The sequence below is a fragment of the Heterodontus francisci genome, chromosome 26, assembly GCF_036365525.1.
Source record: "Heterodontus francisci isolate sHetFra1 chromosome 26, sHetFra1.hap1, whole genome shotgun sequence".
Classification (NCBI taxonomy): domain Eukaryota; kingdom Metazoa; phylum Chordata; class Chondrichthyes; order Heterodontiformes; family Heterodontidae; genus Heterodontus; species Heterodontus francisci.
The window spans coordinates 12,312,220-12,336,532 of record NC_090396.1 but is presented as its reverse complement, the minus strand read 5'-3'; the positions used below and the strand labels follow the sequence as shown (position 1 = coordinate 12,336,532).

The 24,313-nt window shown below is 44.5% G+C and overlaps 1 protein-coding gene across 1 annotated transcript in view; it reads right to left on the bottom strand.

Annotated features, from left to right (window-relative positions):
• Positions 1-24,313, bottom strand: part of tmem260 (transmembrane protein 260) — a 55,283-nt gene that overhangs the window by 16,378 nt on the left and 14,592 nt on the right. Inside the window, exons 9-13 of the mRNA XM_068057812.1 lie at positions 22,793-22,907; positions 11,281-11,453; positions 3,179-3,350; positions 2,202-2,350; positions 597-773 (exon numbers count right to left, since the gene is read on the bottom strand). Coding sequence (XP_067913913.1) covers positions 597-773; positions 2,202-2,350; positions 3,179-3,350; positions 11,281-11,453; positions 22,793-22,907 — 786 coding nt within the window. The remainder of the gene's footprint in view (positions 1-596; positions 774-2,201; positions 2,351-3,178; positions 3,351-11,280; positions 11,454-22,792; positions 22,908-24,313) is intronic.

Here is a 24,313-nt window from a genome sequence, read left to right as displayed (position 1 = left end):
CATTATACAGATCTGAGGTCTGGGACACGAGAAAGGTTATCAAGGAAAAAGGTGCTGAGATCAGAGATGAGCTGCTGTGAGGAATACTGGGTGTACCAAGTATGCAAACCATCAAGAATGATGAATGTCATGGACAAGAAATAAATGTTGTGCAGAAGATCTAAGGTGGGCCGAAAGGCCTGTTTCAGTGCTGTATCTCTAAAAGAAAAAAAATAAAAGCTGACTGCGAGGGTTTGGACATGTTTCAATAATGGAAAGAGCTAGACTGCCTTTCACGGCCTTGCACACACAGGTACATGAAACAAGACGCAATGGATAGACCATGTCAAGAGTGATTTCTCACAGAAATGGGTTCAGGTGACGGAGCGGGCAGGCTAGTTCAGAACCAACAAGAGTCCCATTTAACATGACACCTACCTACCCTCCTGTTCCAGCCTTGCACACCATGACACCCACTCTCCTGTCCCAGCTCTGTGCACCATGACACCCACCCTCCTGTTCCAGCCTTGCACACCATGACACCTGCTCTCCTGTCCCAGCTCCGCGCACCATGACACCCACCCTCCCGTCCCAGCCCCATGCACCATGACACCCACCTGCCATATTCCTCTGTCCAGTTGTACATATTCTTGGTGTGCTGGATCCACATTTCCGGGATGAACAGACTGGTGGACTGTACCAACTTCTCACATACCCCCCATGGCCAGAGAGAGTAACTGTGCTTCCAGCTTGGGTCTCCTTCATGCAGCCCTATACACACAAAGATCTCCCTGCTGAAAAACACACAGGTGTATATTTCAATGAATTTCAGTAGGCAGACAATTCCAGCCTTTCAAAATCAAATCTTCACTTCAACACCAAGAATCAATTCTAACTGTGTAAATCTGGAACAAAGGGCAGTTACAACTGGCACTCTGCTCCTGTATGTTCCTCCAAATCGTGGGTGTCACTATTCCTGAGATCAGAGCAGACTAATCCCATGGATTTTCACAGGAAACATCTGGGGACCATGATAGAGCTGAGAGCTGTAACAGAGCTCACATCAGTCTTGGTGACGTTTACTCTTCGAATAGGCAAACATTAGTGCTGTCTGAAATATTTTACAACTTTAGATACCAAATGCCCATCAAACACTCCTACAGCAGGTACAACAAGGGTTAGATCAGCATTGTCCAACATAAAGCCGGTTGGCCAAGATCTGGCCCGCCAAAGGTTTCCCATCCGGTCTGCAGATATATTTCAGGAGATGAGAAATTTCCCATTTGTTTCTTTCAGACCAGCTTTCTAAGAAAAAAAAAATCACCCTGTCAGTTTTACAGCAGACAGGTGCTGACATCAGGAACAGTGGTTTCTGAACTTTGGACAAATTTGGGATTTTTCAGTGGGTTCCAACTTTCTTTTTCAAAAGTATCTAATTAAATCAGTGTCCCACATAGTGATGAGATAGCAAGTCAATAAATTAATCTCATTTAAAACTTCTTCACAATCATGCACGTTCGTTGTTTTGATTAATAGTAAGATAATGCATTTATCTTTCCGAAATTGTCTCACCAGCCCCCGATGTGAGGCAAAACTGGTAATGTGCACCGCACCCCACCCCACCTCCCCACACACACACCACAATGGGAAAAGGTTGGCCAACTCTATTACATAGAGTGTAAAGCTCCCCCTGCACTGTCCCATCAAATACTCCCAGGGAACGAGGTTAGTTGATGGGTAAGATTTAGTCTGAATGACCCCAGTGTAGATGTCCTTACAGGCGTGACATTGCCAATTTATTGATCAGCTTGAAGTGACTTCATTTTTTGCTGTAAACTTCCCCCTCACTCATACCTGGGTTGTGACTGACTTCAACCCATCTCCACTAGCAGATTCTCATCTCAGTCTGAACTGGATTTCTACTCAGGTCCCAGGAGGTGCAATGCTACAGTGTCTGAGTCTAATACAGAAAGGGGCTATGTTGGACTGTGTACAGGGCCTTCTCACCTCTTGGACCCATGTATGAACCAAATCCACCTGAGGTAGTCAGTTACACTCTACTCTCACCTGGTCATCAGACAGACCAGCTTCACACCACCCTACTGAAGCATAGTTCTGAAGAACCAGGGTCTGGTCAGATACAGAACTGTATTTCCACTGAATTGATGGGTTGCCTGAGCTGCTCAAACTCACTGAGTAACTGAGTTTATAGAAAAACTCACTCTCTGTTCTCACTGAGTAAATGATGCAGGTTGAACATCACAGTCCCAGCAGAATCCTCTTGGTTGACGGGGTTCCAGCGATATCCAGGGAAGTGGATCCTTGGTAGATGCTTGGCCAATTTCGGTAAATACCAATCATATGTCATCATCTGCAGGGAAAGTGGCATCAGGTTATATCCTTTACTGAGATTCTTCCAGTTGTGAAACTGCTTTAATTACACAAAACCAGAAAAGGCGATTCGCTGCCTCAGGTCTCCTTGTTCCAATGAAGACAAATACTGCTTACTCATCATTTAGCTCCCCAGTATATTTGATATTACACAATGACCACAGGCTCTGATTCACATCAAACATCCACCCTTAAAAAGCAGATCACCCTGGGGGACTGAGTTAGCAGACATCCCAGGTCACTCAAACCCTCCTCCCAGACGCTGGCTCTTCCATCGTCCTTCCCCAGAGGTGACTGAGTTTATCTGATTGGTGACCACCTGCCCCAGAGAGGCCAAGGGGACAGGGCTGAGGGACTGCATGAGACCATTTAGCTGAAACATCCATTTTTTCCCCTGATATCTGGTTGTTAAAAATGGAAGAATTTGAATAATTTAAACTTATTGGGGTGAGTTGTAGATAATTAGTTCACAAGTTGCATTTGTGTTTTGTTGGGAGTTGGACACGGTTTATAGCTCAGAACGATTCAGCACTCATTCCGAGCCCAGAGGAACGAGGACAGCGTACAGTCACAGAAATGTGGGCATGTCACTGATCTGGGACATCACTCGAGGAGTCTGCTGGCTCACTCATGTTAAAAAGTTGAATCTGAACATGTACAATAGCTCCCTGAAGAGATTTTAAAATGTGATTAGAAATTATTTTGAAGCTTCTGAATGTGTTGCCCAGTTTTCCCCACTGGTTTAAGAGTACTGATGTATCCCTCAGCTCTTCCGATCCCATCTCGCAGTAGATTGTGGCTCTGTTACCTCCTGATCCACCAGGCTGAGGTCAGGTCTTTGTCCTTCACAGTAATGGAGGTATCGCAGGGAGTTTCCTGGGAGGTCTCCTCGGAGCAGGATCGTTGCATTAGGGGGCATGCTGCCCAACAGATTTCTGGCAAACTTATCCACAACATCATTACTACTTTGGTCACAGATCCTGAACAAAATAATATAATTGGAAATAATTTGTTAATGTTTAAGAACAGAGCATCCAGTGTACATCTTCGGTACATCACACCTCACATTCCACATTCAACTTTCAATGTCCAACTTTAAAGTATAAAGCAACAAAGAACATGCCAAAAACACAAAACACTTAAACCATACAATACATTGTATTAACTCAGTTAGTGTGTACTTACCAGCAATATGACATATAGGAAAATACTTCAGTAGCAGGATAATATATTTTCATTATGTATAATTGTTTAAGAAGAGTGGAAAGGATAATCCAGGAAATTATAGGCCGGCGAGCCTTACGTCAGTGGTAGGGAAACTATTAGAGAGGATTCTTCGGGACAGGATTTACTCCCATTTGGAAACAAACAAACTTATTAGCGAGAGACAGCATGGTTTTGTGAAGAGAAGGTCGTGTCTTACTAATTTGATTGAGTTTTTTGAGGAAGTGACGAAGATGATTGATGAGGGAGGGGCGGTGGATGTTGTCTATGTGGACTTTAGTAAAGCCTTTGACAAGGTCCCGCATGGCAGACTGGTGCAAAAGGTGAAGTCACACGGGATCAGAGGTGAGCTGGCAAGGTGGATACAGAACTGGCTTGGTCATAGAAGACAGAGGGTAACAGTGGATGGGTGTTTTTCTGAATGGAGGGATGTGACTAGTGGTGTTCCGCAGGGATCAGTGCTGGGACCTTTGCTCTTTGTATTATATATAAATGATTTGGAGGAAAATGTAGCTGGTCTGATTAGTAAGTTTGCGGACGACACAAAGGTTGGTGGAGTTGCGGATAATGATGAGGATTTTCAGAGGATACAGCAGGATATAGATCAGTTGGAGACTTGGGCGGAGAAATGGCAGATGGAGTTTAATCTGGACAAATGTGAGGTAATGCATTTTGGAAGGTCTAATACAGGTGGGAAGTATACAGTAAATGGCAGAACCCTTAGGAGTATTGACAGGCAGAGAGATCTGGGCGTACAGGTCCACAGGTCACTGAAAGTGGCAACGCAGGTGGATAAGGTAGTCAAGAAGGCATACGGCATGCTTGCCTTCATCAGTCGGGGCATAGAGTATAAAAATTGGCAAGTCATGTTGCAGCTGTACAGAACCTTAGTTAGGCCACACTTAGAATATTGCGTGCAATTCTGGTCGCCACACTACCAGAAGGACGTGGAGGCTTTGGAGAGGGTACAGAGGAGGCTTACCAGGATGTTGCCTGGTCTGGAGGGCATTAGCTATGAGGAGAGGTTGGAAAAACTCGGATTGTTTTCACTGGAACGACGGAGGTGGAGGGGCAACATGATAGAGGTTTACAAAGTTATGAGCGGCATGGACAGAGTGGATAGTCAGAAGCTTTTTCCCAGGGTGGAAGAGTCAGTTACTAGGGGACACAGGTTTAAGGTGAGAGGGGCAAAGTTTAGAGGGGATGTGCGAGGCAAGTTTTTTTACACAGAGGGTGGTGAGTGCCTGGAACTTGCTGCCAGGGGAGGTGGTGGAAGCAGATACGATAGCGACGTTTAAGAGACATCTTGACAAATATATGAATAGGAAGGGAATAGAGGGATATGGGCCCCGGAAGTGCAGAAGGTGTTAGTTTAGGCAGGCATCAAGATTGGCGCAGGCTTGGAGGGCCAAATGGCCTGTTCCTGTGCTGTACTGTTCTTTGTTTGTTTGTTTATAAAGTTCATCTCAAAACAGCTGCACAGCGAAGAGTTTAGCCATCAAAGCCAAACCCAGCCTTGCTTCATATCCACCTTTGGAGAATGGGGGCAGGGGGGTGACGGAGTGAAGCAGCAATGGTGAGTGTAACGGTGAATGACCCACTGAGAGTGCACGAGAGAGAGAGAAAGACAGAGCGAGAAAAAGAGAAAAATGGAAAAAAAAAATCAAATATGTTAACTTGACTCAGGAGCCATTACGATGCTCTGCCTGTGTGGCATGTTCTCCTATCTTTCAAAAGGTGAACTAAAGTACTTGAGCGAGACAAAGCACAAATGCAACCCACTAAACTGGGTTATTTTATATGAAGCACAAGAATTAACAAAACATTGCTTCATGACAAGATTTACCCATTTATCATTCATTGTACCAAAACGATAATAGAAGTACGTGACTTTCCCCTTGATGTGGGCTAAATCAAATCAACTTTACAAGTCAAGGATTAAGGTGGGAAGCAAGAGGCAGCAGTTGGTAAAAATGAAGGGAGCAAGAGGCACCGACCCTGTTGCTGGCATTACCTGTTCCTACATTCAGGATTAAGCACTCCAATATCACCTCATTATATGACAAGTTTCTGATAAATTGCTCAAGTTCCTATGCCCATGTCTCTGCAGAACGAGGTCCAGCCGGGCTCTTTAGATGGGCATATTTTTAATGTGTGGCAATCACTGTCATAAGCTGGGTTATTTTGTATGAAATACAAGAATATAATCATTGCTGCATGGCCCAGTGATCGGCTGTAACTTCTAATCACTCTTCGAATCTCACTCTTAGTCTTCCCAAGGTTCAAGTACTGGTCCAACCTTACTATTGCACCTCTCTGGACACTCTCCAGCCTTATCACAACCTCTCCTGCTCGAACTCATTTTTTTCTGGGCGGACCTCTCATGTCTCTCAACCTTTCCCCCCAACAATCTACAAGCTTTTAAAATTAAATTGTAGCCTGTCATGACTACATCCTGATTTGCCCCATCTTCTCTTTTACTGATCCTAAGCCTTGCCTCAGTGTTTTACGATGAGCTTTGACCCTTTGTTCTGGATCCTCAATAAAAAAAAGTTAATTATAGTAACTAGAACAAACTTGCATTTGCATCACGCCTTTCAGGTCTTCAGTGCTTCACGATGAATTAATGCATGTAGTCATTTGTTTCATACAAAAACCTGGCAACCACATTGCACACAGCAAGATCCCACAAACAGCAATAAAGTAATACGTTCTGATGGTGTTGGTTGAGGGATAAATGTTGGAGCGGACACCAGCAGAACTTCAAATCATGGCCATAGGATCTTTTGCGAGGGCATTTTTTTTTTCCTGAGGGCAGACGAGACCTCAGTTTAACTTCTCAACTAAAAGGTAGCATCTCCAACACTGCAGCACTCAGCTGCATTTTGTGTTAAGTCTCTGGAGTGGACATTGTTGTGCTATTGCTTTCTTCATCAATAAAGGTACCAAACAATCTTGAGCTGAATGGTAGTTAAATACTGAGTTCTTTATTGCAAACTAACAAGTTTACAAAAGAGCTCCATCATACACGTGTGAATAGGTGACCAGCATGATTCAAACTGCTGTATCACAAGTATCAAACTATTACGTGATATCACAACTGTACTAACCTGGTCAGAGTGCTGTTAGTATTAAATGATAGTAGACTTTGGGGTCAAGGTAACGAGTTTATTTATAGGGGTCTTATCTAAGGCATCTACATTAACATTGAGCAACACAAAGTGGACTCACGACATCACATCCTGTGATGATGCTTAAGGTCTTTAAGGTCTATGTACATAATCTACCCAGCAACAGCTTATGTACATTATACTACATCTCCTTCCCCCACCCCCAGGTCTAACTTTACTCAGATCTGTAATGCTTTGGGGTCCTCACGACTTTGCCATAGCATGTTCTTCATTCACTTGTTTGGGGTATTGGGTCTTTCAGTTCTTCCTCACTTTCTGTGGATGAGTGGAACTACTGGATGACTCAGGTTCTCTGCCTTCACTGTCTGGGTGATCTATTGTTGGTTGCATCACTGGTTCATCAGCTCTCTCTGGTAGCCGATTCTCTTGATTTTTTTCCCCCTTCTTCTGTGATGTTAGTACCAAAGATCTTCCATTTCTCTTTATCCATCCCTGGTCTGTCTGGATTATGTAGGATCGAGGATATGGAGATTTCTCCATCACTTCCCAACATCAACTTGGATCTTTAATCCAAACCAAACCAAATCGCCAGGTCATAGGTCTGTTTGATTTTTCTGCTTTCCAGCGTCTTTCATGATTCTCTGTTTGGATTGACCGCTCTTTCTCTTCTCTCACTGTCACCCTTTCCCAGTCTTCTGAACCAATTCATGGCTGAAGGGTTCTTGGGAGTGTGGGTAGTTGTGTCTTCAACCTCCTGCCCATTAGCAACTCACATGGAGCCAGCCCGTTCTGGAGTGGCGTTGATTAATAGTAGCAGCTGAAAAATCCTCATTCTTTTTCAGTAGCATTTTCATGGTTCGAACACCTGTCTCTACTTATCCATTGCCCTGGGGTACCTTGGTGAACTCATGACATGGGCAAACCCACACATTACTGCAAAATCTTTGAAGGCTTCATTCATGAATTATTGTACATCACTAGGTCCGGAATGCCACGTGTAGCGAAAATTTCTTTTAATGATTTGATTACAGCTTCAGAACTCTGGCCATGTATTGGTTTGACTTCAACCCATCTGCAATAGTCAACGACAATAAGGAAAATCTTCCCTTTACGTTCAAACAAGTCCATTCCCAGGCGTTCGCATGGCTTGGACAGAAACAAAGACGACATCACATTCAGAATTGTTACAGCGCAGAAGGAGGCCATTCATCAGCAGCTCTCTACAGTCCTGTCTGGTAATAACACATGTGATACACCTGGAAATAGTGTCTTCGATCTTCTTAGAAACAACCGGCCACCATACAGAGTTTCTCGCTCTTGTTCTACACTTGGGTGATTCCTAAATGTCCTTGGTATTGTTTCTCTAGGATCTATAACCTTAAAGCCTTTGGAATAACCAGTCTTTCGTCGTAGACCAGTAAGTCACCCACAATAGTAAGATGGCTTAATTGCTCATGATATATTTTCTTGAAACTGGATTATTAGTCACATATTCTGGCCAACCTTCTTGGCAAAACTGTCTTGACGAATTTTGCAAAATTCGTCCTCTTTCTGTAGGTTTCTGATTTGGCATAATCTTTTGAGCAGTTGCCGGCAAACTTTTGGTTATAGCTAAAGCACAGACTTCCACTTCCTCCAGGAATGAGATATCTCCCACTTAAAGTATAACCATCGATGCTCTTGATAGCGCACTAGCTGTCACCTGATATTTCCCTGGGACATATTCAGTTGTTGTGTCATATCTCATTGGTTGTAGTTGAAATCTCTGTACCCTTGGGGTTAATTTAGCTAGCTCCTTTGAGTTAAGCATCGTCACTAGTGACTTGTGGTCAGTTTCGATTTTGACCTTGAGGCCCAGTACGTAGGCCGAAAATTTTTCTCACGCCCATGTTGCTGCTAATACTTCCTTTTCAATCACTGCGTTGTCTCTGACAACGAACGAGAGGCAAAGTACTCAGGCCTGTGTTGTAGATCTTGTTGAATGTGAACCAAGACTGCACCTAATCCTGTTGCCAATGCATCTGCTGCAATAATGGTCACTAGCTCCGGATCATATTGCGTCAAAACTGATAGTTTACATTTCCTTTATCTTCTTGAAATAATTTTTCTGGCAGTGTCCCCAGCACAAGGCGTGGCTGCTGTTTAGCAGTTGTCATAAAGGCTTGTTAATAGTGGCTAGATTTGGTAGGAATTTCCCTACCTGGTTAATCATACACATGAATCGCTGTAAATCCGTTCTTTGGCTCTGGGAAATCATTTATTGCCTTCGTCTTCTGTGGTTCTATCTTGATGCCAGATCCAATTATGTGGTCAAGGAACCTCACTGTCGACTGTGAGAATACACATTTCTCATGTAATGAGAGACCGGTCTCTTGTAACCTGTGTAACACAGCTCTTACTCTTGTGATGTGCTCGTCTTGGTTTGCTCCATGAATCAGATCATCCATGTGGCATCCTCTAAGCCTTCCAAGATAGCTGATGTTATCCGCTGGAATATCTCTGGTGCTGACGCAATACCAAATGGTAGTCTGTTGAAACAGAATCTACTGAAGGGTGTGATAAAGGTAGTTAACAGTTTATACTCCTCATTGAAAGGCAACTGCGAGAATCCGTTATTTGCATCTAATTTGGTGAATATGAAGCTTTTCCCCAATTTGGTTAGGCTGTCGTTAACTGACGCCATAGACTGAATCTCTCTCTTACTCTGCAGCTTTATTGAGTTGGGTAAAGTCCACACAAATCCTAATAGACCCATTTGATTTTCTTCCTAGAACACCACCTGGTAGGTTTAGTCATTGCAGAAATAACTCCTTGGTTTAGCATTGCATCGATTTGCTTCTTTACCTTTTCCAGGAGTGGATGTGGGATGTTTCTTGGTATGAACAAACATACCGGTTGTGCCTCTTTGTTGAGAGTAAGGTAATATTCTGTTTTTAATTATCCTAAACCATCAAATAATTTAGGGAATTCAGCTCTAAAATCGCTGAGCTGTTTCTCATGTCCCTTGATCTCTTCCACCCTACCCAACAGTTGTAAGGCAAGCTTTCTTACTGAGTAATGAACAGGCTTGGTTCTTATTCATATACAGTTTACAGAATTGTGTTATTTCTGTGTGTTAATGTTGTTTGAATTTCTCCTACAACCTTTAATTAAATCCCTCCCAGCCCCTATAATTTCTTGTCGGTTTTCATGGAATCATAGAAAGTTGAAGGCACAGAAAGAGGCCACTTGGCCCATCATGACTGTGCCGGAATTTTCCAAAGCCTTGCCTTCTTCAGCCATGATGTTTTGTCAGATAGGACAGAAAGTGCTGCACTTGAAGTTGGTTTTATTTTTCCCACTAAGATTTCTGCTTCCCAGCAATCTTTGTTTCTCTCTTGCACTTCTCCAAGGGAGTATGGATTGTTTCTTTCTCCTTTACTTCATTTTTTTGGCTAGTCTGCAGCATTTGTTTCCCTTTGCAACAGACCTGCTGAAAGCGCCTCCTTTTCTTGCACCAGAAACAAACAAACATTCAGCTTCCCGGACTAGGCAAATTTCCCGCTAGTGCCAGTCCCAGCCACACCTACTGCAATTCAATGTTGGTGCCTGTAGATGTCTTTCCCGCCTCTTGGGCTTTCTGGTGCCAATATTCTTTTGTCTTCTCCACATACTCAATTGATTCTAGAGTTAGAGGTTGGACTCCCCCAATCCAGTAGTCAATTAAATTTTTGGACCTCCGACTGCCTGTTCAACAGAATGGATTGTCGCGAAGTCAAATCCTTTTTCAACTAAAGCTCGTCTGACAGTACTTGGTGTACTATTCCACCCTGCCTACTATTCTGTCCCAAATCAGTTCTTCTCACAAGCTCCTGTAGTCACAATCCTCAGCTATGTTATATAGCTCATTAATGAATGAATTTCACCTTTCCAACGATAACATTCTTTCTGATCTTAAAGTATCCTTCCAAGGCTTTTATTACTTCGCCATACGGAATTTCCTTTTCATCAATCCCCAAGGTAGTTAAAATGTCAACCGCACTGTCTCCCATGGTGTAAAATAAAACACTGACCTGTTCCCCGTTTGGTTGTGCTGCTAGACCCGATGCAGAAAGGTACCCGTCGAATCTTTGAAACCCTCTCGGCCACACCTCGACCTGGTTGGGCCCTGCCGCTCATTCGAAGTTCTCCAGTAAGGGTATCGGCTTTTCCATGCTTCTCTCCGATGTTCGATATCTTCTGTCTTTACCCTACAAAAATCATTTTTACCGCTGCCACCATAAACTATCCTGGTCTGTGAGCTGTTAGTATTAAATGACGATAGTAGACTTTGGGTCAAAGAAAGAGGTGTTTATTTACAGGGGTTTTATCTCTAAGGCATCTATATTAGCATTGAACAACACGAGGTCAGACTCATAACCTCACATCCTTTGGTGATGCTCAAGGTCTATATACATAATCTACCCAGCAACAGCTCATGCACATTATACTACAACCACCTCTGACCCAAAGGCAAAGCCAAACTGACCCGGATTATCACAATCTTTGGGCAGATGATTTGAAAGTCATTCCTCACCTGTAGTTCAGATGGATTTGGAAGGCGATGAGGAGGATGACAGAGAGCTGCTCTGCCCAGTGCCAGAATGCATTATTGCCCATTACTCTCCGCAGCACGGAGGAAAGTGAAACTAGACCGCAGCCTGCCAGAACACAAACCACCAAATTACTCTGTAGCCAGAACCTTTCAATCTGCAGAAATAAAACAAATACAAATGAAAGTAAATGATCTCTCAATCTCAGTTACTAATTGACACTGTTGGTGCAATGCTGAAATCAGGTTTAATTTGGCACATTTCTACAATGAAAGCAAGAGAGATCAGTTGTAATGATTTAAAGGAGCTGGGCTTGGGGACACAGGTGTGACTGCTGTAGGGATGGAGAAGAATGTTGCCAAGACAAAGAGGTTTCTGAGGAGAGTGCGGGGTAATGTGCTGTGACTGACAGGGCCCCAATTCCAACCTCCCTTTACTCTCCAAACTCCTTGAATGTATTGTCACCTCTCAAGTTGGTGCCCATCTTTGCTGCAACTCCATGTATGAATCCTTCCAATCAGGTTTCCACCCATCACAACATTGAAACAGCCCTCAAAGTCACAAATGGCATCCTGTGAGACTGTGACAGTGGTAAACTATCCCTCCTCACCCCTCTTAGCTGTCTGCAACCGTTACCTCCGATTTCCCCCAAAAGATCTATCCTTGGCGCCTTCCTCAACATCATCCATAGACATAGTATCAGGTTCCACACAAACACTGACAACACCCAGCTCCACCTTACCACTGCCACTCCTAATCGGACAACCAGTATTGGACGAGATGCAATTTCCTCCAATTAAATATTGGGAATGCCAAAGCCACTGTCTTTGGTCCCCACCACAAACTGTTCCCTAGCCACCATCCTCTTTGTAACAACTGTCTAAGGCTGAACCTAACTGTTCACAACCTTGGTGTTGTACTTGATCCCCAGGGACTTTTTTTTATTTGTTTCATGGATGTGGGCATCGCTGGCTAGGCCCACATTTATTGTTCATCCCTAATTGCCCTCGAGAGGTTGGTGGCGAGCTGCCTTCTTGAACCACTGCAGTCCATGTGGGGTAGGTACACATACAGTGCTGTTAAAGAGTACCAGGATTTTGACCCAGCGACAGTGAATGAACGCCAATATAGTTCCAAGTCAGGATAGTGAGAGACTTGGAGGGGAACTTGCAGGTGGTGGTGTTCCCATGCATCTGCTGCCCTTGTCCTTCTAGGTAGTAGAGGTCGTGGGTTTGGAAGGTGCTGTCTAAGGAGCCTTGGTGCATTGCTGCAGTGCATCTTGTAGATGGTACACACTGCTGCCACTGTGCCTCAATGGTGGAGGGAGTGAATGTTTGTGGATGGGGTGCCAATCAAGCAGGCTGCTTTGTCCTGGATGGTGTTGAGCTTCTTGAGTGTTGTTGGAGCTGCACCCATCCAGGCAAGTGGAGAGTATTCCATCACACTCCTGACTTGTGCCTTATAGATGGTGGACAGGCTTTGGGGAGTTACTCGCCACAGGTTTCCTAGCCTTTGACCTGCTCTTCTAGCGACAGCATTAATATGGCTACTCCAGTTCAGTTTCTGGTCAATGGTAGTCCCCAGGATGTTGATAGTGGGGGGATTCAGCAATCATTTGAATGTTGAGGGGAGATGGTTAGATTCTCTCTTGTTGGAGATGGTCATTGCCTGGCACTTGTGTGGTGTGAATGTTACTTGCCATTTATCAGCCCAAGACTGGATATTGTTCAGGTCTTGCTGCAGTTCTACACGGACTGCTTCAGTATCTGAGGAGTTGTGAACGGTGCTGAACATTGTGCAATCAGCGAACATCCCCACTTCTGACCTTATGATTGAAGGAAGGTCATTGATGAAGCAGCTGAAGACGGTTGGGCCTAGCACACTACCCTGAGGAACTCCTGCAGTGATGTCCTGGAGCCGAGATGATTGACCTCCAACAACCACAATTATCCTCCTCTGCGCTAGATAAGAGATTCAAACCCGCAATTCCCATCGACTCCAGTTTTGCTAGGGCTCCTCGATGCATTACTCGGTCAAATGCTGCCTAGATGTCAATGGCAGTCACTCTCACCTCACTGCACAGGAGGGAACGGCAAAAAGTAGAAATGCAGTCGTTATATGAAATTCGATAGTTGGGGAGAGAGACAGGCATTTTGTAACTGTCATTGCGAGCCCTGTATGGTTGTGTTGCTTCTCTGGTGCCAGAGTAAAGCACATCACTGAGAAGTTGCAGAATATTCTGCAGGGGGAAGGGAATGAGCCATGCACGTTGGTACCAACTAAATAGAGATTTTCAGGAGCTAGGGGGAAGTTTAAAAAGTACAATCTCAAAGGTAGTCCCAGTGCCTTATGCCAGCGAGAATAGAAATAGGGAGTTAGGGAGGATCAATGCATGGCTTGAGGCATAGTGCAGGAGGGAGGGCTTCAGATTCTTGGAGCACTGAGACTAGTTCTGGGCCAGGAGGCACCTATTCAAAAAGAGAGAGATGGTTTGCATCTCAACAGAACTAGAAACAATGTCTTTGTGGGCAGCTTGACACGTGTTTGGAGAGACTTTAAACTAAATTGGTAAGGGAATGGGCACTAGCATATAGAACTAGAAAAAAAGAACAAGGTACATGAAGGAATGAGAGTGTTGGATAGCAATGGAGAAGGAAGTATCATAGATAGACACAGACTACGAAAAATACAAAGACAGGTTTAGAATGCATGTATGTAAATGCAAAAATTGTGGTGAATAAGGTTTGTGAGCAAGTAGCCATGTGGGAATATGATGTAGTGGTAATAACGGAAACGTGGCTTAAAAATGGTGAGGACTAGGTGCTTAATATTCAAGCATACAAATGTTGAGAAAAGATAGAGAAGGAAAAAAGGGAGGTGGGGTGGCTGATTAGGGAAGACATTGTAGTGTTGGAAAGGGAGGATATCCTTGAGGGGGGAAATACAGAATCCTTTTGGTTAAATTTGAGAAGCAAAAAGGGTGTGATCACGCTACTGGGGGTATTCTAAAGGCCTTCAAAATAGACCCAGAGCGAGAGACCAAGCGACAGTGAATGATTCCAAAAGAAAATTGGATGGGCACTTGAGGGAAATAAACTTGAGGGCTATGGGGACAGAGCGGGGAATGGGACTGATTGGATTGCTATACAGAAAACCGGCATGGTCTTGATGGGCCAAATGGCCTGCACCTGCACTGTAATGACTATGAGCTTCTGACCACATATCTGCACCATCACTGAACTGCCTTTTTCCACCTCTAACACCATCTGACTCCACACTTGCCTCAGCTCATCTGAACAAAGAAAATAACAAAAAACTGTACAGCACAGGAACAGGCCATTTGGCCCTCCAAGCCTGCGCCGATCTTGATGCCTGCCTAAAGTAAAACCTTCTGCACTTCCGGGATCCGTATCCCTCTATCCCCATCCTATTCATGTATTTGTCAAGATGCCTCTTAAACGTCTCTATGGTACCTGCTTCCACCACCTCCCCGGCAACAAGTTCCAGGCACTCACCACCCTCTGTGTAAAGAACTTGCCTTGCACATCCCCTCTAAACTTTGCCCCTCTCACCTTAAACCTATGTCCCCTAGTAACTGACTCTTCCACCCTGGGGAAAAAGCTTCTGACTATCCACTCTATCACTCTATCTGCTGCTGAAACTCTCATCCATACTTCTAGATTTGACAATTCCAATACTCTCCTGGCCAGCCTTCCATCTTCCACTCTCTGTAAACTTAAACTCCACTGCCTGTATCCTAACTTGGACCAAGGCCTACTCACACATCACCCCTGTGCTCACTGGCCTCCATTGACTCCCGGTCCAGCAACCCCTCAATTTTAAAATTCTAATACTTAAGCAATATACTGAAGATGCTGGAAATCAAACAAAAACAGAAAATGCTGGAAGTACTCAGCAGGTCTAGCAGCATCTGTGGAAGAAAACGGAGTTAACATTTCAGGTCAATAACCTTTCATCAGAAGTGGGAAAAGTTAGAAATCTAATCGGTTTAAAGATGAAGAAGGAGGGGAGGGTGGAAAAAGAACAAAAAAGATTAGGTCTGTGATTGGGGGCAGGGGGTGGTGGTGGTGGTGGCAGGAGGGAAGATGAGAGACATTAAATGACAAAAGAGATAGTGGTACAGGGCCAAATGGAGAGGTAATGGGATAGGTAAATAAACTAAAATATGTGTCCAGAGGAGGTGCGAATGGCAGAACAAACAGCTGCTGTCCAAAAGCATAAACAAGAGAAAAACAAGATCAAAACTCAAACATGTAAGGAGAAGGAAACAAAATGGGGGCAGAGATTACTGTCTGAGTTTGCTAAACTTAAATGTTGAGTCGTGAAACTGCAAAGTACCTAAATCGAAAGACAAGGTGCCGTTCCTTGAGCTTGCATTGAGTTTCATTGAACACTGCAGTAGGCTGAGGACTGAGAGGTCAGCGTGAATGCAAGGTGGAGAATTGAAAACGACAGGTCACCAGAAGCTCTGGGTCTTGCTCGCCGACTGAATGGAGGGATTCTACAAAGTAATCCCCCAATCTGTGTTTGGTCTCCCCAGTGTATAGCAGACCACATTGTGGGCAACCAATACTGTATACTAAATTGAGAGAAGTACACATAAATCGCTCTTTCACCTGGAAGGAGTTCTTGGGGACTTGGATGGTGAGAAGGTAGGAGGGTAAAAGAGTAGGTGTTGTATCTCCCGCACTTGCATGAGAAGGTGCCATAGAACCATAGAAAAATTATGACACAGACGGAGGCCATTCAGAACATCGTGTCCGTGCCAGCCGGAAAAACTAGCCACCCAATCTAATCCCACCTTCCAGCACCTTATCCAGAGCCTTGCAGGTTACAGCAGTTCAGGTGCATGTCCAGGTACCTTTTAAAAGAATTGAGGGTTTCTGCCTCCACCACCATTCTTGGCAATGAATTCCAGACACCCACTACCCTCTGGGTGAAAACGTTTTTCCTCATGTCCCCTCTAATCCTTCTACCAATCACCTTAAATCTTTGCCCCCGGTAATTGACCTCTCCGCTAGGGGAAACAAGTCCTTCCTGTCTACTCTATCTCGGCCCCTCAATTTTGTACACTTCAATTAAGTCAGCCCTCAGCCTCCTCTGTTCTAAGGAAAACAACCCTAGCCTATTCAATCTTTTCTCATAGCTGCAACTTTCAAGCCCTGGCAACATTCTTGTAAATCTCCTCTGTACTCTCTCCAGAGCAATTATGTCCTTCCTGTAATGTGGTGACTAGAACTGTATGCAATACTCCAGCTGTGGCCTAAAACGTTTTATACAGTTCCAGCATTACATCCCTGCTTTTGAATTGTATACCTCGGGCAATAAAGGAAAGCATTCCATCTGCCTTCTTCACCACTCTATCTACCTATCCTGCCACCTTCAGGGACCTGTGGACATGCACTCCAAGGCCTCTCACTTCTTCCCTCTCAATATCCTCCCGTTTATTGTGTAGTCCCTCGCTTTATTTGCCCTCCCCAAATGCATTACCTCATGCTTCTCCACATAGAATTCCATTTGCCACTTTTCCACCCACTCAACCAAACCATTGATATCATTCTAGCTTCTACGGCTATCCTCTTCACTGTCAATACACGGCCAATTTTTGTGTCATCAGAAAATTTCCCAATCATGCCTGCCACATTTAAGTGAAAATCATTAATATATACCACAAACAGTAAGGGACCCAACACTGAGCCCTGTGGAATGCCACTGGAAACAGCTTTCCATTCACAAAAACATCTGTCGACTACTACCCTTTGTTTCCTGTCACTGAGTCAATTTGGATCCAATTTGCCACATTCCTCTGTATCCCATGGACTTTCATTATACTGACCAGTCTGCCTTGTCAAATGCCTCACTAAAATCCATGTAGACCACATCCACTGCACTACCCTCATCAATCCTCCTTGTTACTTCCTCAAAAAACTCAAATAAGTTAGTAAGACACGACCTTCCCTTAATAAATCCATGCTGACTATCCCCGATTAATCCGTGTCTTTCTAAGTGGTGATTTATCCTGTCCCTCGGAATAGTTTCTAACAATTTACACACCACCGAGGTCAGACTGACTGGCCTATAATTATTTGGCCTATCCCTCACACCCTTTTTTTTTTAAAACAATGGTACAACGTTCACAGACCTCCAATCCTCTGGTACCTCGCCTGTATCTAGTGAGGATTTGACGATGATCCTCAGCACATCCACTATTTCCTCCCTGGCTTCCTTTAGCAATCTGGGATGCAATCCATCCGGTCCTGGCGATTTATCGATTTTCAAGGATGTCAGATCCTCTAGTACTTCCTCTCTCATTATGCTTATCGTATCTGATATTTCACAATCCTCCTCTTTAACTACAAGGTCTGCATCAACCCTCTCCTTTGTGAAGACGGAGATTAAAAATACTCATTAAGAACCCGGCCCACATCCTCAGTTGAAGAAAATGAATGAAGACATATCAGAAGTACTGGTGTGAGAGGTTGCCTCATCAAAACAGATGCGACCAAGACAGAGAAACTGGGAAAATGGAATGGAGTCCTTACAGGAAGCAGGGTGGGAGGAAGTGCAGTCAAGATAGCTGCCATCTAAAATTCTCATTCTTGTTTTTGAATCCCTCCCTGGCCTTGTCCCTCCTTACCTCTCTAATCCTCTCCAGACTCACCCTGAACTCTGTCCCTCTGACTCAGACCTGTTGTGCAACCATCCCCTTCCTGCAGCTCACCACTGGCAGCCGTGCCTTTAGCTCAGTCCCATGCTCTGGAATTCCCTCCCTGAACCCATCCATTTCCCTCTCCTTAAAACCTCTCTCTTTGACCAAGCTATTAGTCACCTTTCCTATAATCCCCTTCTTTGCCTGGACACCCATTTTTTTATTTCTTTCTTTGGGACATTTCTCTTTGTTAAAGGTGTTACGACCAGGTGAGAAAGGGGTCTAGGGGTTTCCTCTCAGCCTTCGCCTGGTTTGGCCGTAACAGGGTTTAACTTTTAAAACACTGTGTTTAAGCTTCCCCTCAGTGAATCCTTGTTTACCGTTCTCTAATTGCAATGGCAAAGAAATCAACCAGACAGGTTTTCTTAGATTTAAAGAAGAAAGGTGTAACCTCAAAATTCTTATTCAGTTAAAACTACCAGAAATAGGCAACACGACCACTCTAGCATGCATACGCGATAAACACACATGCAAATAGAGACAGAGGAGGAGAAAGAAGGAGAAAGGTTTAAAGCAATAGCTGGAGTTCAGTTACTAGCTTTTGGGTTTGATGTAAAGACTTGGATTGCAGTTGTCTTGCAGTTCTCGTTGGAGCCCAGTGCACACTTTCAAACTTGTTTAGCTGCAGGAATCTTCTCTTGAGGTTTGAGTGGTTTCAGTGGATTCCTCCTGAACTTCATGAGTGAGAGCTTCTTTCTCTGTTGTCTTCAAATTGCAGTCTCTTTTCCAACTGTTCTGTGAGCACAACTCCAAGTTGGCCAGCATGGTTAATCATGTGACTAGTTCCCTATTTAGAACAACCTGCCCAGCAAGGTTTGTGGAGTTTCCATCTTAGCAGACACCCTGAATGCTGGCTTTTTACACTTTCAATATTTTTCATCAAAATCCATCTGGTTAATTAAATCAGGGAGCAGTTCCATTGTCTTCTCCAGGCAACTCTTTTAGAATGCAAATGTGCAGCTATGCCTCCAGTGGTCTTTTAAACCAAGCCATTTTCAGTCCAGCAACAGTTTAAAATTAATGTTCCATATGACGAAACCAACATGTCTCACTTTGGCAGTGTGGTTTTCATGACAAAGACAATCTAGAAGTTCAAGTTTCTGTTGTTTATTAAACACACTGCACACAACTATGTTTGGGTAGATGTTAAAAGAGCCATGTCCAGAAACACCTAACAGTGTTACAGTTTCTCCCAGGCAATTAAATAGAGAGAAGTGTTAAATAATCCACAGAAACACTGTTCGAGGCCTGTGACAACAGCACAGAGCCACGGTCTCTTCACAGAACATTCTGGATTTTGTCTGATATTCCCAACTTCCCCCTCCTTTCCTCCAGGATGCGAGGAGGCACAATTCTGCTTTCCAAAGCCTAGTGCCTCAAGATTGTTCCACAGGGCAGTATTACATTCCCAGGACGGATACAGCCCTTAGCCCAGTCCCAAACTGTGCCTCAACTTCACCCATCAGTACAGCACCTACTGTGGTAACAGCAAGATATTTCTACAGCACACACTGCACAGCAGCAGTTAACAAGGGCACAGAATGCCGAGCTGTATTACCAGTCCTGCATAGTCTGTCTACTGGAGTCCCTATACTGCATTCAGTTCTGGCCCCCAAGATGCAAAGTAAAAATCGGAGTCCTTGCAGTGATGCAGAGAAGCACCAGAAGATTGTCCCTTCCTGTCAGAGGGACTGAATTATGGAGGAAATATGTGAAAAACACAGACCCTTTTGAAAGGAGATATTGGCATGGTAGGGGGCCTAATGAACATATCCAGCATGCTGAGGTTAACCCACGAGTACAAGACAGGGGAACACAGGCACAAACCAGCAATATCAGGAAACTCCTCCACACCAAGTGACCAATACCTCTAATCCAGGGAGGGGAGTGCAAACAAAAACTCCACTCATTTAAGCAGTTGGATGTTGCAATGGGAGTATCATAGGGTTCTATAGAGGGATGATGGCCTTCCTCATCTATGCTTACCTTCCTAATCGCCACGTGGCAATTCCTGCTTTTATCACTGCCATGTCCCTCACAGGGAAACCCTCACGGCCAGCACAGAGACTCTCAAACCTCAGTCTGGGCTGAAACCCACCTCTCGAATGACAGACTCGTTCTAACCTACAGCACTGCCCTGCTCCTTCAAGCATGTCGGTCACAGTCCCCGGTTCAACAGTTTATTAGGTCCATGCTGCATCAGTGCTGAGGGTGTAGCCAACGTGCAAAACACAACCTTGTAACCCAGCAACTTCCCATTGCAGACAGCCAAAACTACAAGTGTAAAAGGCTTAAAAGGGGGCAGAATTCTTAAAAATCCAGGAGAGCTTTTTCAGCCAGCATGTAGAAAGTCCTACAAGAGAAGGGGTGGTACTGGACCTAATCTTAGGGAATGAAACCGGACAAGTGGTAAAAGTGTCAGTGGGGAAGCATTTCGGGGATAGTGACCATAACTCTGTAAGATTTAAGATAGTTATGGAAAAGGACAAAGATGGACTGGAAATAAAGGTACTGAATTGGGGGAAGGCCGATTTCAATATGATAAAACAGGATCTGGCCAAAATGGACTGGCAGCAGCTACTTGTAGGAAAGTCTACATCAGACCAGTGGGAGGGAGTCATTCAAGGAGGAAATAGTGAGGGTTCAGGGCCAACAAGTCCAGGGAACCCTGGATGTCAAGGGATATAGAGGATTGGATAAGGAAAAAAAGGAGGCAGATTCAGAGGGCTGAAAACAGCAGATGCCCTAGAGGAGTATAGAAAGTGTAGGGGGGTAGTTAAAAAAGTAATTAGGAGAGCAAAGAGGGGGCATGAAAAAACACTGGCAGCCAAGATAAAGGAAAATCCCAAGGCATTTTATAAGCATATTAAGGGTAAGAGGATAACCAGGGAAAGTGTAGGGCCTATTAAGGACCAAAATGGCAATCTGTGAGTGGAGCCAAAGGATGGTGAGGTTTTAAATGATAACTTTTCACCTGTGTTCACTATGGAGAAGGACGATGTAGGTGTAGAGATCAGGGAGGGGGGTTGTGATATAGTTGAACAAGTTAGCATTGAAAGGGGAGGAGGTATTAGCGGGCTTAAAAGTAGATAAATCCCCAGGCCCAGATGAGATGTATCCCAGGCTGTTATGTGAGGCAAGGGAGGAGATAGCAGGGGCTCCAACACAAATTTTCAAATCCTCTCTGGCCACAGGAGAAGTGCCAGAGGACTGGAGGACAGCAAATGTGGTACCATTATTCAAGAAGGGTATTATGGATAAACCAGGTAATTACAGGCTGGTGAGTTTAACATCAGTGGTAGGGAAACTATTGGAAAAAATTCCGAGGGACAGGAATAATCTCCACTTGTTGAGGCAGGGATTAATCAGGGATAGTCAGCATGGCTTTGTCAGGGGGAGATCACGTCTAACAAACTTGATTGAATTTTTCGAAGCAGTGACTACGTGTGTAAATGAGGGTAAAGCAGTTGATGTAGTCTACATGGACTTCAGTAAGGCTTTTGATAAGGTCCCGCATGGGAGATTGGTCAAGAAGATAAGAGCCCATGGGATCCAGGGCAATTTGGCAAATTGGATCCAAAATTGGCTCAGTGGCAGGAGGCAGAGGGTAATGGTCGAGGGCTGTTTTTGAAATTGGAAGCCTGTGACCAATGGTGTACCACAGGGATCGGTGCTGGGACCCTTGCTGTTTGTAGTGTACATTAATGATTTAAACGTGAATTTAGGAGGTATGATAAGTAAGTTCGCAGATGACATGAAAATTGGTGGTGTTGTAAATAGAGAGGAGGAAAGCCTTAGATTACAGGATGATTAAGATGGGCTGGTAAGATGGGCAGAGCAGTGGCAAATGGAATTTAATCCTGAGAAATGTGTGGTGATGCATTTTGGGAGGACTAACAAAGCAAGTGAATATACAATGGATGGTAGGACCCTAGGAAGTACAGAGGTTCAGAGGGACCTTGGCGTACTTGCCCATAGATCACTGAAGGCAGCAGCACAAGATAGATAAGGTGGTTAGGAAGGCATATGGGATACTTGCCTATATTAGCTGAGGCACAGAATATAACAGCAGGGAGGTTATGATGGAGCTATATAAAACGCTAGTTAGGCCACAGCTGGAGTACTGTATACAGTTTTGGTCACCATACTATAGGAAGGATGTGATTGCACTGGAGAGGGTGCAGAGGAGATTCACCAGGATGTTGCCTGGGCTGGAGCATTTCAGCTATGAAGAGAGACTGAAAAGGCTTAGAGCAGGGAAGGCTAAGGGGGGACCTGATTGAGGTGTACAAAATTATGAGGGGCATAGATAGGGCAGATAGGAAGAAACTTTTTCACTTAGCAGAGGGGTCAATAACCAGGAGGCATAGAGTTAAGGAAAGAGGCAGGAGGTTTAGAGGGGATTTGAGAAAAAAAAATTTCACCCAGAGAGTGGTTGGAATCTGGAGCACACTGCCTGAAGGGGGTGGTAGAGGCAGGAACCTTCACAACATTTAAGAAGTATTTAGATGAACACTTGAAATGCCATAGCATACAAGGCTACAGGCCAAAGTGCTGGAAAATGGGATTAGAATAGATAGCTGCTTAATAGCCAGCACAGACACGGTGGGCCGAAGAGCCTGTTTCTGTGCTGTATAACTCTATGACAAGTGATGTCTGTGGCTTAAGGTGTGTAAATCAATAAGAGATGACACATGAACTCATCACACACTAAATATTGATCATTGCATTGTTAAATCAGATCAATTAAATCATGGGACACTCACCACTCCAATAAAGAGGGGTTTGGTGATGTCCAGGTTAGCTCTCCAGGAAAAGAACAAGGAGTAGGAGCAGAGCATGACTGTGAAGAGCCACAACACCGAGCGCTGTGGGGAGCTCCTGCAAACACATACCAATCAGAACCTTGAACACAACCACCATGTTCCACAGCAACTACAAACCTGCATCGTCAGACTGAATTAACATTTCTCAGACTGGGGCAAATAAAAAGTAACAAGGGCACTGCAGTTCAAGGAGACCTCATGGGGCAAGAGGATCAAACCCAGCCCAGCCACTTCCCAAGTGTGCAGAACTGCTAATCTCCAGATGCGATCAGCAAACACATCTTCCCCCTCCACTTTTAGCATTCTGAAGGGGCCGTTCCCTCCACGATAGCCTGGTCCACTTCTAATACCCACTCACCTTCCCGTGCAAGCACAAGAGAGTCAACACCTGCCCTTTTACTTCCTCCTTCCCACCATCCAGGCCCCAAACTTTCCTTCAAGGTGAAGCAGCTATTTATTTGTACTCCTTTCAATTTAGTATACTGTATTTGCTGCTCACAATGCAGTCCCCTCAACATTGGGAAACCAAATGGAGATTGGATGACCATTTTGTGGAACGCCTCCGTTCAATCCACAAGTGTGACCCTGAGCTTCCAGTCACCTGTCATTTTAATTCTCGGACCCACTCCAACCTCCTGCACTATTCCAATGAAGCTTGAGGAACAGCACCTCAACTTTAAGTTAGGCACTTTACAACCTTCTGGACTCAACATTAAGTTCAGATCATAACCTCTGTCCCCATTTGTTCAGATAGGAACTGCTGGTAATGATTCTGCTTTTCCCATCGACACCTCCCCTAGACCCATCCTTTCTTTACTTATACCATAACCATCTCCTTTCCCCTTGGACCATCATCCCTTTTGACATATAATCACTCCTGCCTTTCACCATATCACAGACTTCCTCGCCTCATACTTGCTTAAAATCAGTTACATCTCTTAATATTTCCAGTTCTGACAAAAGGTCATTTCATTGACCTGAAAAGTTAACTGTTTCTCTCTTTACAAATGTCGCCTCACCTGAGCATTTCTAGCATTTTCTGCTTTGATTACAGATTTCCAGCATCTGCAGCACTGTTTTTGATCTGTACCTAATTGTTCAGTGTAGTCCAGCATATTAGATGCAGAATGATATGAAGTACACCTTATACAGAGGTTATAGACAGGTCAGGGGCTGGCTGTGGTGACAGGCACTGGGTTCCAGAGGCACCTTGTGTTTACCTCGTACAGCAATATTGCTGTCTGTGTACCATTTTGTCTCCATTGCTGGTGCTGAGAGAATTCAGGGCCCATGCTCAATAAAAGTCCTGTGGTTGTTTGTGTAGAGGGAGGAGTGGTGACCTGCTAACCCACTGATTGTTCCACCTGGGCAGGGCAACTCTCAGCCCATCCTCACCAGCCCATATTACTGGAACCTTCACCAAGAGGACCAAAAGGGCAGAGACTGAGGGGAGAGGGGGAG